The sequence below is a fragment of the Procambarus clarkii genome, chromosome 28, assembly GCF_040958095.1.
Source record: "Procambarus clarkii isolate CNS0578487 chromosome 28, FALCON_Pclarkii_2.0, whole genome shotgun sequence".
In the NCBI taxonomy this organism is placed as follows: Eukaryota; Metazoa; Arthropoda; class Malacostraca; order Decapoda; family Cambaridae; genus Procambarus; species Procambarus clarkii.
In genome coordinates, this window is record NC_091177.1 from 9716406 (window position 1) to 9730617 (window position 14212).

A 14212-nucleotide genomic window follows, 5' to 3' on the forward strand; every position below is an offset into this window, starting at 1 on the left:
CCTCCAGCAGTATTATATGATCCTTGACTACCATACTCATTCCACCTTAGTTTCTTTGCTGAATTTATTCTTTCTCTTTTAAAACAGATATTATTGTATTTGCATTCACCCTTATTCCATAGCCTTTGTTCAAGGACCTTGTTTATTTAGTGTAATATTAAATTTCCTTTTTTCTTTCTCTTTTTCTCATCTGATTCAATTTCTCCAAATGCTTACATCAGCACTGTTAATTACACCTATGCAAAGGAGCAGTTGCAGTAGTATTGGTAATAGTAGTATTGATATAGTAGTATACACATTGGAGCAGCACACTGGCATCCACTACAACTGTGTCTGTGTGTCATGTGATTGTGTTGCAGCTCGGTGAGCATCTGGGTGCCGAGCTCAACCTGACACCAGAGACCTCCCTGGCTGACATGATTGAAGCTGGTCTGCCCTCTGTCCAACGCAAGCTTGAGGAAATCAGTCATGCAGCTTCCAAAGAGTTTAGTTTGGAGAAGGCATTAGAAAAAATGAAGGGAGAGTGGGCCAATGTCGTCTTTGAGTTTAAACCCTGGAGGTTAGCACTTTGTTCTTATGAAATTCAGTACCTCAAAGTTGTTTGTAACTGTATTAACTTTATTTTTCTTTACTTAATCAGTCCAGTTTTTAATTCTTGGTGTAGTCTGGACTTCCTGGATAGATTTGCATGGCATTTGATTCTTAATGGAAATCATGCATTTTATTGTCAGATTTACTGATCTCTGCCTGAACCACATGTATTTTGCATATTAGTAGCTTTGTACAACATGTAATTTGTATACTTACTAATAGACCACTGTAACATGTTTCAATGTATATTGTGTAAGAAGAAATTTATTATAAATTTATAATTAAAATATTTTTATATATTATTTGCTTACCATAGCTACCTGGTGGGTTATTTGCTATGGTTTAATTGTCAACTTACTAGGTGAAGCAACATTTAAATTTTGCTAGAAATTACCTACTTAAAATTATTTGTTACATTAAGGACCTGCCCGAAACGCTATGAGTGTGTGGCTTTACAAGAATGTAAAAACATCAATGCTTTGTACTCTCATAAACCCAATGTGCCTTCCTGTATATATGTAAATAAATAAATAACATCAGGGTCTTTGGCAGTGAACATACAGTACTTTATTTATTTATTTATTTATTTATTTATTTATTTATTTATTTATTTATTTATTTATTTATACAGTATACAAGAAGGTACATTGGGTTTATGAGAGTACATTTCAAGAATGAAATTTTTACATTCTTGAAATGTACTCTCATAAACCCAATGTACCTTCTTGTATACTGTATAAATAAATAAATAAATAAATAAAGTACTGTATGTTCACTGCCAAAGACCCTGATGTTATTTATTTATTTATTTATTTATATTGTATATATATATACACGAAGGCACATTGGGTTTATGAGAGTACAAAGCATTGATGTTTCTACATTCTTGTAAAGCCACTAACACACATAGCATTTCAGGCAGGTCCTTAATCTAACAGATAATTTTAAGTAGGTAATTTCTAGCAAAATTTGAAGAATATTAATGGGTACATTGTAGTAAAATTTGAGAATTATCAACAGGTACAATGATTACAATGGTGAAGTTGCATGGCTTAGGCATATATATTGGAGGAGTGGGTAGCACTAAATACAGTGCGTGTTTAATCATAAACTTAATCATTATCTCTAGTTTATTCATAATTATTGTAATTAAGATGTTAAAAGAATAATGATGTCTATGATTAAACTTTAATCATAAACAATATGGATGAAGGTTATTAAAAATTAAATACACATCATAAGTTATGATACAAAAGCTATTTACAATACTGTACTTCATAATTGCTCATTATAGGTTCGTGCAACATAATGTGGGTTAAAATAAACTAAAAATTTATATAGACTACAAGAACCTAATCAGTTTTTACACTTGTAGTTTCCTCTCAAAAAACATGTCTAGTTACTATGGAATAACCTCTTTGCCCATCATGGGGTTATGTACTGTGAAATAATCTCGTGGCCGTAATCTCCAGTGGCCTCGATGACAGAAATCCAGAGGCTTGTTAAAAGCCTTCCCTATTATTCCTGAGGATTTTTGCCAGCTTATTTCTCCTCTTATGAGCATTCACATTTAGTCTCATAATTTAAATTAAAAGTTTCCTGCATTGTAAATATTTGCATTTTCTTTTAGCATTGAAGATGGAACTGATGCTCTGAAATGTTTGACAATTAGCAATGTACATCATTTGACTTTTATTCTTGATCCATTTTATATAATCACATGATTATTTAAAATTCATATTCAGTAAACAGTATCACTGTATATAAACATTAAAATTTTATTTAATACTTTTAGATTCACTAATAGCATAGCAAAATGCTAGGTTATAGATGGCTTAGCTCACTGTCAATATCTATTTGGCCCTCTCTGCTCTTCAGGGAAACAGGAGTGTCCATCTTGGCAGCAGTGGATGACATCCAAGTGCTACTTGACGAGCACACCCAGAAAGTTCAGACTATGCGAGGATCACCATATGTTAAGCCATTTGAAGCAGAGATCCGTACATGGGAGGAGAAGCTCCTGTCCATGCAGGACATTTTGGATGCCTGGATTAAGGTGAGGTGATACTGGTCTTAATACTGCCATAGACATTGTGGCCAGCTGCACGTACTACTGCATAGAACTGTCTTGTTGTTTTTGTGTGTGTTTTTATGCCATAACACATTTATTTGTTTAAGTTCTAAACATATGTATATATTTGATTAAAGTACATAAACAGTAATTGTAACCAAATAATCAAGAATGTCGAAATTAGTGACCAACGATAAAAAGCCTAATGCATATACTAATTGTGAATACATTTTGTAAATAGTACTGTCTTGCCTGGTTGGGCTTTAGTATAAGGTAATGTCTAACTTGGTTGGATCTTTCAAATTAATTCCAGAATTTGAAGATATCTTGACAGTTCTAGGTTACAGTACCTGTAGTAGGTTTCGCCTACAGTGGTCTCAGTGGTGTTCAGTCTCTTTGCTAATCTTATTAGTTATATTAACCAGAGATATTACCACAGTAACAAAAAATCTAGCTCTAACTATGAATTAACACACCACTTTTGTAATAACCATTGACACTATGAAAGTTTGTATTCTTCATAGTGCCAAGTGACCTGGCTGTACCTAGAGCCCATCTTCTCATCCGAGGACATCATGAAGCAAATGCCTGTGGAAGGGCGAAAGTTCACCCGTGTGGATGCCACCTGGAGAGAGTTGATGGGTACTGCTGTGAAGGACCCGCATGCCCTAGTTGCCACTGAACAACCCAACATGCTTCCCAGGTGTTTTCCTCTGTCCATAAGAGTAGACGTGTACTAGTGTAGTTTAATACTCTAATGTATCAGGTACACATAGGTATACTCATCAGTATACACATAAGATCACGCAGAGATACAGAGAAATTAAATAATTACGTAAGAAGAAGGCCTGGGTTCTTTTCTTGTTCGGGGAGGATTAACTGGGCGCCAATCCTTAACTCTGTAGCCTCCGTTTACCCAACAGTAAAATGGGTACCTGGTTGTTAAATGATTTGGCGGGTCATAGTCCGGGGAACATTAGGAATTAAGGACTGTCTTCCCATTACTCTTGTTCATATAATGATTGAAAGTACTGAGAGTTTTGTTCTACACCACCTTCTCACTTTTGTTCCAACCATCTACCACTCTACTGTATTTGGAAAAGTGAATTTTCTTATGTTTTTGACAGCTTTGTTTTATTAGTTTGAACCTATATCATCTTATTCTTGACGTTGCAGTTTTCAGGAAGTCATATTTGTCTGTTTTGTTGATTCCTGTTACTATATTGTACATAGTGATTATATCACTTTTATCTTCTAGCTTTGATATATTTAATGCCTTTAACCTCCTCTTGTAGATCTTGTTTTTCAGTTCTGGAAGCCATTTAGTTTTTTGTCATTGAACATTTCTAGTTTAATGATGTAATTACTTAAGGTGTAATTACCTAAGTGTAGTTACAGGATGAGAGCTACACTCATGGTGTCCTGTCTTCCCAGCACTCTTTGTCATGTAACGCTTTGAAAATATTGACAGTTTTGGCCTTCACCACATTTTCACTTAACTTGTTCCAACCATCTACCACTTTTTGCGAAAGTGAACTTTCTTGCATTTTTTTGGCAGCTTTGTTTAGTTAACTTAAATCTGTGACTTCTTGTTCTTGAAGTTCCAGGTCTCAGGATTTCTTCCCTATCAATTTTGTCGATCCCCGTTACTATATGGTACGTACTTCTTGAGATGTGTGCACCATAAAACCACTGCATATACCATCTTTGGTTTCACAGAAGTCATGAATAATTCATTAATATTTTGCCATCTATGTATTTAAGAGCAGTTCTAAAGTTGGAAAGCATAGCATATGCTCTGCACACAATGTTCTTTATGTGATCCTCGAGTGAGTTTTTTTTTTTATCCAGAACCACCCTTAGATATCTCTCACTTCAGAATTCCTTTCAGCTTTTTCACATAATTTGTAGTTTGCATGTGCCATATTTTCTCCTATTCCATATTCCATAACATAACATTTATTCATATTAAATTCTTTTGCCAAGGGTTGCTCCCTACACTTAATTTGTCCAGGTCTTCTTGAAGGGCATGAAAATCAGCTAAGTGTCTTATTTTCTCTAGTAGTGAGACATCAGCAGCAAACATGTTCATATAATTCTGCATTCCTTCTGGTAGATTGTTTATATAGCTAATGAACATTACTAGTGCTAGAACTGAGATGTGAGGAGAAATGAGAAGGTGGTGGATGCCAAAACTGTAGTTTAAAAACAACATATAACAAAGACTACTGGGGAAATGGGATACTAGGAGCATAGCTCTCATCCTGTAATTACACTTCGTAATTACAACATTGGTATATACTGTACATAAATAATTCAAATGAAATGAAATGAAAATAGGTGAAAATATTAATGATAAAAAATTCTCCTCCATAGGTTGCAGGAGTGTAACCGCCTTCTGGAAGAAATACAAAAAGGCCTCAATGACTACCTGGAAAAGAAACGCCTTTTCTTCCCAAGGTCAGTCACTTATTGTTTGTTATTCCTGGTTTTATGTCTCTGAGGGGCATTGCAAAACCTGTTTCCCCCAGTTTTGTGCAAAAAAAGATACATATATTAAATAATAAATCGATCAAAATATCCCTCTTCCATTCATTACTTATATCTTTAATAGATTATACAGTGTTGGGGATAATTGAGCACTTTCACACTAGCAGTCATTAACAGCTGCAACCCACCATCTCATAAGTGCTCCTCATATTGTTATATACATAATAAAAACTAGCAGCAGCAATATTATTATTATATTAACTGTAAAAGCTGTGATGAATTTCATATTGGTCAGATATGCAAGAAATACCAATATTTAATTAGCTTAAATTAGGTAATTTATTGTACTGACATGGACATATTTATTGTAATTCATTAAAATAAAAGCATCTTAGAAACTTGTTAAATATCTGTAGTTTGATTGTAAATTTTTCCACAACAGGTTCTTCTTTCTGTCAAATGATGAGTTGCTGGAAATTCTCTCTGAGACAAAGGACCCCCAGCGTGTGCAACCTCATCTCAAGAAGTGCTTCGAAGGCATCAGTCGTCTCCACTTCTCATTGCAGCAGGAGATCGAGGGCATGATATCAGCAGAGGGCGAGCTGGTGCAGTTCAGTAACCGGGTCATTCCCTCTAAGGCCAGAGTCAGTATTCATGACTCTTTCGTTAGTTCCTACTGTATTTTTTTACCCATTGTAATTTTTTGTTGTGTATTTTCCTCATTCATATTTTTGCATCCCCCCAAAGATATAATATATTGTAATTTTTGTTAATTGCAGCCTGTAAATTTTACATTTAATTTAAATGTTTTAATTTCTTTATTGGTAAAATTGGGACAAAGAGTAGTTCATTTTTTACCAACTTGCATTTGTCTTGTATTGTTGAGGGCCTGGTGGAGCGTTGGCTGGTGGAGGTGGAGGAGATGATGGTGCAGAGCATGCAAGATGTGGCTGTACGTGCCGTTGAGAACCATCCACTTACTCCACATCGCCAGTGGATTACTCAGTGGCCATCACAGGTGGTGCTGACAGTGGCACAGATTGTGTGGACTGCTGATGTCACTTCCATCCTTCCTAATAAAGGACTTGAGGTAGTTTTTGGATGACAGGGTCTCTCACCACTGTCAGTAGATAAGTGTACAGATGGCTGAGGATCTCACACCTGTCGGTACATAAGTTTATAGATGATAATTATAATATTTTATTTATGCAAGAGTACATACATATGATACATGAACATTTGAGAATTTTAAGATAAGTGAGGTACAATACATAACTCACACCAGTCAGCAGACAAGTTTGCAGTTTATCATCTTTGCCTTTGTCTTTCTTTCCTTCCCTCTCATTATATCTTTAGTATTTTCATGACTTTCATCTCTATCAGCATAGGATTCCTACTTTATAACCTTTATCTAGGATCCTCCTGTACCCCCTCATCCAGAGTACCTCCTCCTGCACCCCTCCTCCAGGGTCCCTCCTCCTGCACCCCTCATCCAGGATCCCTCCTCCTGCACCCCTCATCCAGGATCCCTCATCCAGGATCCCTCATCCAGGATCCCTCATCTAGGATCCCTCCTCCTGCACCCTTCATCTAGGATCCCTCCTCCTGCACCCTTCATCTAGGAGCCCTCCTCCTGCACCCTTCATCTAGGAGCCCTCCTCCTGCACCCTTCAACTAGGATCCCTCCTCCTGCACCCTTCATCTAGAATCCCTCCTCCTGCACCCCTTATCCAATATCCTTTCCTTTATATGCTACTGTTGTTATCATGGCCACTGATCTGATTAAATTTAGTAAATTCCAAACTTGTTTGAATCTTATGTTGGCAGCATGAAACAATCAGGAGTTGCATGTGAGCATCTACTTCTGCCATACAGTAATTTGTTTCTTACAACACACCAAAACTCTTCTCTCTTGCACTTTAATAAGGAGCATATGGTACTTAATGTGGTGTAATCCATGAATCGATCATTTTGCCCAAATAATATTGAATTTAGGAATGTTTTGTTAGTAACCTATTAGCAGCTGCAGAATAGGTATAAATAGTCATTGTTAACCATTTCATTTTATTAGACTGGCAGCATAATAATGACCATATTTCTGTTATATTCATGTACTTTCTTATTATTTTTGTGTTTAAGTGAATAAGTTAGGTGATTACTTCAGCTTTTGAAGAAATATCTACAAAATATGGAATATATCATTGAAGACTGCCTAAAATCTGGTGTAAAATGCTGTTGGTGATGGTGTGTGATCCTGCAGGAGTATCTGGAAGTATGCGACACCCGCATCAAGGAGGTGGTGAGCATGGTGCGGGGCCAGCTGGAGCATGGTACTCGCCTCACACTTGGCTCACTCATTGTTACCTATGTCCACGGTGAGGGATTCTGTCTTTGTTTATCCTTAAAGTTTTCTCTTTTTTTCTGGATCTTTGTACAGATCTTCATCAGCTTTAAGTTATACTTACTGGCTCTCTCTCCTCTCCAGATACCGTTTTACTTACAACTGTATTCTCACTTCATCTCCCTGTCTTTCTTTCTACTTCTTGCTTGACCTTCGAAAATGTGTATGAATTATTGTGTGGGTTTAAATATATGTAGATTTGGAGATTTTAAAAATGGCATTAAATTCTTTATAAGTAGGAGACTAATATGAAAACAGGAAAAATTAAAATGGATTATAATGCAGGGGTGGGCATAAGACTGTTTTTCTACCTGTCTCCATTTTTTCTTCTTTCTGGTTCTTTCATTACTGGATTACTTACCATCTTACTGGATTTCCTTTTCTTACTATGTTTCTTTCTTTCTAGATTTCTCTCTTCATTGAATTATCTCCATATTCTTACTTGATCTCTCTCCTTATTCCTGGATCATTCTCCTTGGATCTTTCTAATTCTTTTCATTAGATTACTAATTATTTTTAGACCTTTCTCTTTTTACTTGATCATTAGTTCCTCAGTGATCATTCTTATTATTTTTCAAATCTTTTTATCTCTAGACTTTTCTCTTCTGCTGGATTTAATATCTTGCTCTTTCTTTTCTCTTTGGATCTAACATGTTGATCTTTCTCGTCTAATTGGATTTAATAACTTTTCTCCTGGATCTGTTGTGGAAGTAAGTATGTATAGCAAATTATTTTTCCTGCAGTGCAGATATATAAAGTTAAATGTGTTCTTAATATATAATATAACACTTGCCCTTGAGTCTTCATGTATACTGTTAGCATTGTTGATTAGATGTACTACTGTACTGGTGTAATGTTAAGTGTTCTAATGTGCTTTTTATGAGATCTAATACTTTTCGTATCTATACGGTATGCTGTAATACGTGTGCTTGAGATGTAATGTTTGGTAACACATACTTATTAGCTTTTTATTCTAATATTATTAATTTTTTACCTCAACAGATGTAATGAAATGATCTACACTTCTTGCCCATGTATCTTACTGTGAAATAATTTTTGGCTCCTACTACAGGTCGTGATGTAGTTCAGGAACTGATTCGTAAAAGAGTGGATTCCGTGACGGACTTCACATGGGTGTCGCAGATGCGCTACTACTGGGTTAACGAGCTTGTCCAGGTGGACATGATTATGACTCGTCTCCAGTATGGCTATGAGTACCTTGGCAACACCTCAAGGCTGGTGATTACTCCATTAACTGACCGCTGCTTCAGGTACATGAGCATTACCAGAATATTTGATGTCGAATTCTGTTATCTCCTTGGCTTCTATTGCTCTAATCATTGGCTTTTATCTCTCTTTTCCCCTCCCCCCATTGCTGGTCTTTATCTGTTCTCTTCATGCTTTGTCTATTAATCTCTTCACATACAAAAATTTAATCTTCATGTACACCTGGTGTCCTCTTCGAAATACTATGTACTCACCTAGTTGTACTCACCTAGTTGTGTTTGCGGGGGTTGAGCTCTGGCTCTTTGGTCCCGCCTCTCAACCGTCAATCAACAGGTGTACAGATTCCTGAGCCTATCGGGCTCTGTCATATCTACACTTGAAACTGTGTATGGAGTGAGCCTCCACCACATCACCCCCTAATGCATTCCATTTGTCAACCACTCTGACACTAAAAAAGTTCTTTCTAATATCTCTGTGGCTCATTTGGGAACTCAGTTTCCACCTGTGTCCCCTAATATGTGTGTTAGTGGCTTTGCAAGAATGTAAGAACACCAATGTTATCTAACTATTCTTTGTTATCTATTTATACTTTACCCATTTTAGTCTTTGTAAATACCATAAATACATAAATAAATAAATGTGCACGTTTTATACTTTTTTCTGTGGGGGAGCCCCTTCGGCTCCCTGGAGCTATCGGGCTAATATTCGATACATTAGACCAGGGCTTTAGTCAGTGAAGTTCTGCCTACCAGGCTGTGGTGACATCATGCTTGTTTGCTTGTTTTTGACTGGGGAGTTCTGCTTACTAGTTTGGCTTTCGGTTTGCAGTTTTTAACCAGCAGTAGTTTGTTTTGGAATTCCTACATTTCTGGGTGCCTGACCTGGTAGACGGCAGACACAGACTGCTTCCAATTACATGGGGGTGTCTATAGTCTATTGCTCCTCGTGCCTCTCTTGAGGGGGCCAGGTTCTGGCGCTGGTCCCCCGGTAGGCCCAGAACTCCATCGATTGACTGTTGCCATGGTCTAATACATACACATCAGCCTGGTATAACTCCGAGGAGCCTCTGGATCTTACTAAGAAAATTGCGTTTCATTACATTCAATACCTGGTTTATACAATAATGAATTAAAAATAAGAATTAAAGATCTTAGGTTTCCTGGAATGTTGTTTTAGCATTGTGTGTTTTAATTTGAAAAATAATGGGAGTATTATACACAAGCTTCCACACATCATTATCATATATAAGGTTCCATTCATTACTCTGTGCCTCTCCTCTTTGGTTAGGACACTGATGGGGGCCCTAAAGCTGCACTTGGGCGGGGCTCCCGAGGGCCCAGCTGGCACGGGCAAGACAGAAACCTGCAAGGACTTGGCCAAGGCTGTGGCTAAGCAGTGCATCATTTTCAACTGTTCTGATGGTCTTGACTACAAGGCCATGGGCAAGTTCTTTAAGGTAATGCAAATACAGTATTACACACACATGCACACTCACGATGTTTATGGTTCCTGCACCTTAAGGCATTCCAAAAAATGGATTTCAGTATTAAGAAATATGAGCTACTGGGAAAGATTAATGGCTCTGGTGCTAAAACCTCTAGAAGTTTTTATTCCTGTATTTATAATGAAATAAAATAGGAAGATGGGACAATTAAATGTAAAAAAAAAATCCTTTTATAGTTGTTATAATGCTGTATATGATAAATACATAGCTATGTAATCCTTTGATGTTTTGTAGTCTAATGGTTGGTGACCTTAAGAGCTTGTAACTTGTTTGACTCTTACTGCAATTCTCTGCATTTATCTGATATTTGGTAATATTGTATATGAAATGGATTTAAGGAACTAATCACACCCACAGGGTTTGGCACAGAGTGGGGCATGGGCCTGCTTTGATGAATTTAACCGCATTCAACTGGAAGTTTTGTCAGTGGTGGGGCAACAGATCCAGACAATCCAGGCTGCTGTGTCTCGCAAGGCTCCCAGATTTATTTTTGAAGGGGTCGATTTGGTTTTGAACCCCAGCTGCAACATCTTCATAACCATGAACCCTGGGTAAGTCCTTCTCTATCCTGGTAAACATGAAGATAAGTCCCATCTGACATTGATTAAATTCTGCACATTGGATAATATATCTAAGCTTTTTTCAGGAATGGGGTGATGTTGACACTTCATATTATGAATTCTATCTTTTTCTTACAATTTTAGTTCCTGTGAATGTGGCTGATGCAGAAGTTACAGGAAATCTACATTATAGTATACTGTATTTTGTACTGTACTTTGAATTTCAGATATACACATTATTTAGGGGAAAACTGTTAAAAAATAATATGTATAATTTATCTAACAAGTAAACTTTGTAGGTACGGTGTGAGGAAAGACACAAAGGTGTCATGTCAGCGTTCAGGGGCAGGAAGCAGCGAGGGTGATTGGGCCGCCTGGTAAGGCAGTGGTGGCGGCACTCTCAGAGTTGGGTTCCTTCTGGTACTTGAGTGGCTAGACAGCATGTGACTAGTACATAAATCCTCATGCTGTCTCCAAGTTCCTCAGTTAACCGATCTGAAAAAACAGGAGCTAAAATATTGTAGTTTTATATTAACTTAAACATTGTGATTTATAAAAATTAAAATTTTATACAATATAACAATTTAAAAATAAAATTTAACAAATACAAATTTAATTTAAAATTAAAATTATCAATGACCAGACTATGCCATACAATGAAAATCAAAGAATTAAGTCTATTGCTAACAAAATAAGTTGTCACTTTATACATAAGATATTTTTACTTAAGCTTCTCTGGTAACCTTTTGTTTGTGTTGGGTAATATAATAATTATCAATACCAATTTGTTAAATTGCGATGCCATTTTTCAATATTTTAGTTACCTTGGTGAGTTGAGTGTCCCAGTGGTCCTGAAGTACTCGTGTAGTAGCAGAATTTCTGTATATGAGACAGAATGCATGGATGACCCCAAACACTACACATGCATGCTTTGTGTAATAAAACAACTGTATATTTGGCTCCTTAACAATTACTATTGATGACAGCTGCAGCAGTATTCTATAACACTTTGTACATCTTACTTTTGCCATGCCAACATTGACTTGTTGGCAGTGATTATGTGCCTTTGAAACATATTATAAATAATTATATTTATTGTATTCACTTTTACCCTGCTGTCATGAACAGTAAGTTTGTTGAAAAGTCTTAAAAAGTATAGTGTGTAATGGTTCGTGAAGTCCCATAAATGCATACATGCACGTTAACTAACAAGCAGTGTGATGTAATGCAGCTTGTTGTGTACTGGCTCCAAGATAAAGCTGCCCTTGGTAATAACCTAGAGTATTTGGGTTTACAGTGTTACTTCTTTTCATTCATATTTTATCCATTTCATTAACTGAAAAATATATTGCAGACTAAAATAGAAATGTATTGTAAGATTTATAGAAGGATCTTTAATTATGTTGACTGTTATAACTAATATATTTAAGAACGAGGTTTAATAAGCTGTGCTCGAGTAGTTTGGCAAGCAACTAAAGAAATTCTTCCTGGATAGAATCCAATCATCAATTTTGCAGTGGGAGATATATATTAAAAAGAGAAGGATACCATGTGGAGAAATATATTTTGTTTCTTTGAAATGTCTTGACATTAAAAGTATCTTACTTACTAATGATGATAAAACTAAGGGTTCTATCTTCACTGAGCTGCTTAACACGACATAGTTTGTTTTTCTGGTTTTCCTATTGTCATGTGTTTCCGTATCTGGAAGATGCCTCATTGTGCCGATACTTAAAATGCCTTTTATTTCCATATTGTTTTCTTAAATTTGTTAAGAATGAGAGAATAATTTTAATGTTTATGGCTTTGAGTCAAAAGAATTTTATGACAGTTTAGAAAAAAAAATACACCATATAAAAATCACCACCACCACACCACTCAATCACAAACCCTGATTACCCTAAATACCACCATTCTCCATCTCCCCACATTTACGCTCTTCCTCACCCATGCTCTTGCCCACACATGCTCTTTCCCACCCACTAGACATCCACAGCATACATATGCCCAAACCTCCCTTTTCCACTACTACCACCACATCTCCATCAAAATTATGTAAAATTATTTCCAAACTTTACAGTTGAATATTTTTTTATTTTCAGAAGTGTTTAATATAAAATAGTAGTTTTAAAAGTACTGTATTGAGTTGTCCCATTAAATTATGAAATGCATATTAAAACTGTAATCATTATGAATGAGGGTAGAGCAAAGTTTGCTATGACAGTAGTATTGCAGAGGCCTATAACCTTTCCTTGTTAGTGCTTTGGCACAGCGGCTGGAGAGAGGCAGCGAGTTCATTACTAGATGCATGAAAATTAACTAGTCACTGTCATAGTCATGGAGGGAAGGAATTGGGGAGTAGGAGGCAACATAGTTGTAGTTTAGTCTCAGCAGGGTACCCTGCTGCTCAGAGCAAACAGTAAGACATAGCAAGCCATAGAGAACACAGGCAAGGGAAAGGATAGAAAGAGAATATAAAATGAAATTATTATGGATCAACACAGTTCATATTCATTTAATAAGTTACCGTTAATTAATTTTTATTTGTTTTTTGTCTCCTTGGGATATTAAAACTTAAATATTTAACATGGGCAAACTAGGCTGATCCATAATGATGGCAACATTTCAAGAGTACCTTAAGATTACAAATATTGCTGCCTTTCCTCAATGTGTATGTGTGTGTATGTACCTGATTATATGCTCTTACCTTTATGTGCTTTCAGGGAGGTATAATTAACTACTCTGTTTGCCTGTGTCTGTCAGTTTGTGTACATGTAAGATTGGCTATGTGGGTGTTATATGTCAGGGGAGTGAGAAAAATTGTGTGGCATGCCAAATTTAGGCCCTAACCCAACCTGGAGGAGGCAAAAAGATCATACCTGATTAATATGCCACTCTTACCAGGTATGCGGGTCGGCGCGAGCTTCCGGACAACCTCAAGGTACTCTTTCGCACAGTTGCCATGATGGTACCCGACTATGTCATGATAGCCAAGATCGTCCTCTTTTCGATGGGTTTCGTCCATGCTGACAGGTTCGTTTATCACTTAACAATAACTAAATTAGTACACACTAGTTAATGTGTTTGATCAAGTTCATTATGCATACAAGATACACACTTTAAATACTTCTTGAGTGCCTCCTCCAGTCACAACTGGTTTTAAGTTTTCTCTGGAAAGGACATATGGAGCCCTCAATACTGATTGAAGCTGCTGGTAACAGGCTACTTTTTATTTCCCAGGTAGTAACATTAATGGATGTTCTAAAGTCAAAATCACATCAGTAAAGTGGAAGTTTTAGTTTTAATGTACCACAAGAGTCTGCATATAAATTTCAGCCCCACTTCTGAGCAGTGATTAAAAACATTAA

General features: G+C 36.5%; 1 protein-coding gene across 1 annotated transcript in view; it reads left to right on the forward strand.

The window, feature by feature from the left end:
* LOC123755078 (dynein axonemal heavy chain 3-like) overlaps nt 1-14212 on the forward strand; it is a 116017-nt gene that overhangs the window by 20300 nt on the left and 81505 nt on the right. The window contains 11 exon segments of the mRNA XM_069332650.1: nt 360-559; nt 2470-2647; nt 3187-3365; nt 5039-5122; nt 5595-5796; nt 6039-6242; nt 7413-7527; nt 8626-8824; nt 10068-10236; nt 10642-10835; nt 13749-13877. Of these exon segments, the coding sequence (XP_069188751.1) occupies nt 360-559; nt 2470-2647; nt 3187-3365; nt 5039-5122; nt 5595-5796; nt 6039-6242; nt 7413-7527; nt 8626-8824; nt 10068-10236; nt 10642-10835; nt 13749-13877 (1853 nt within the window).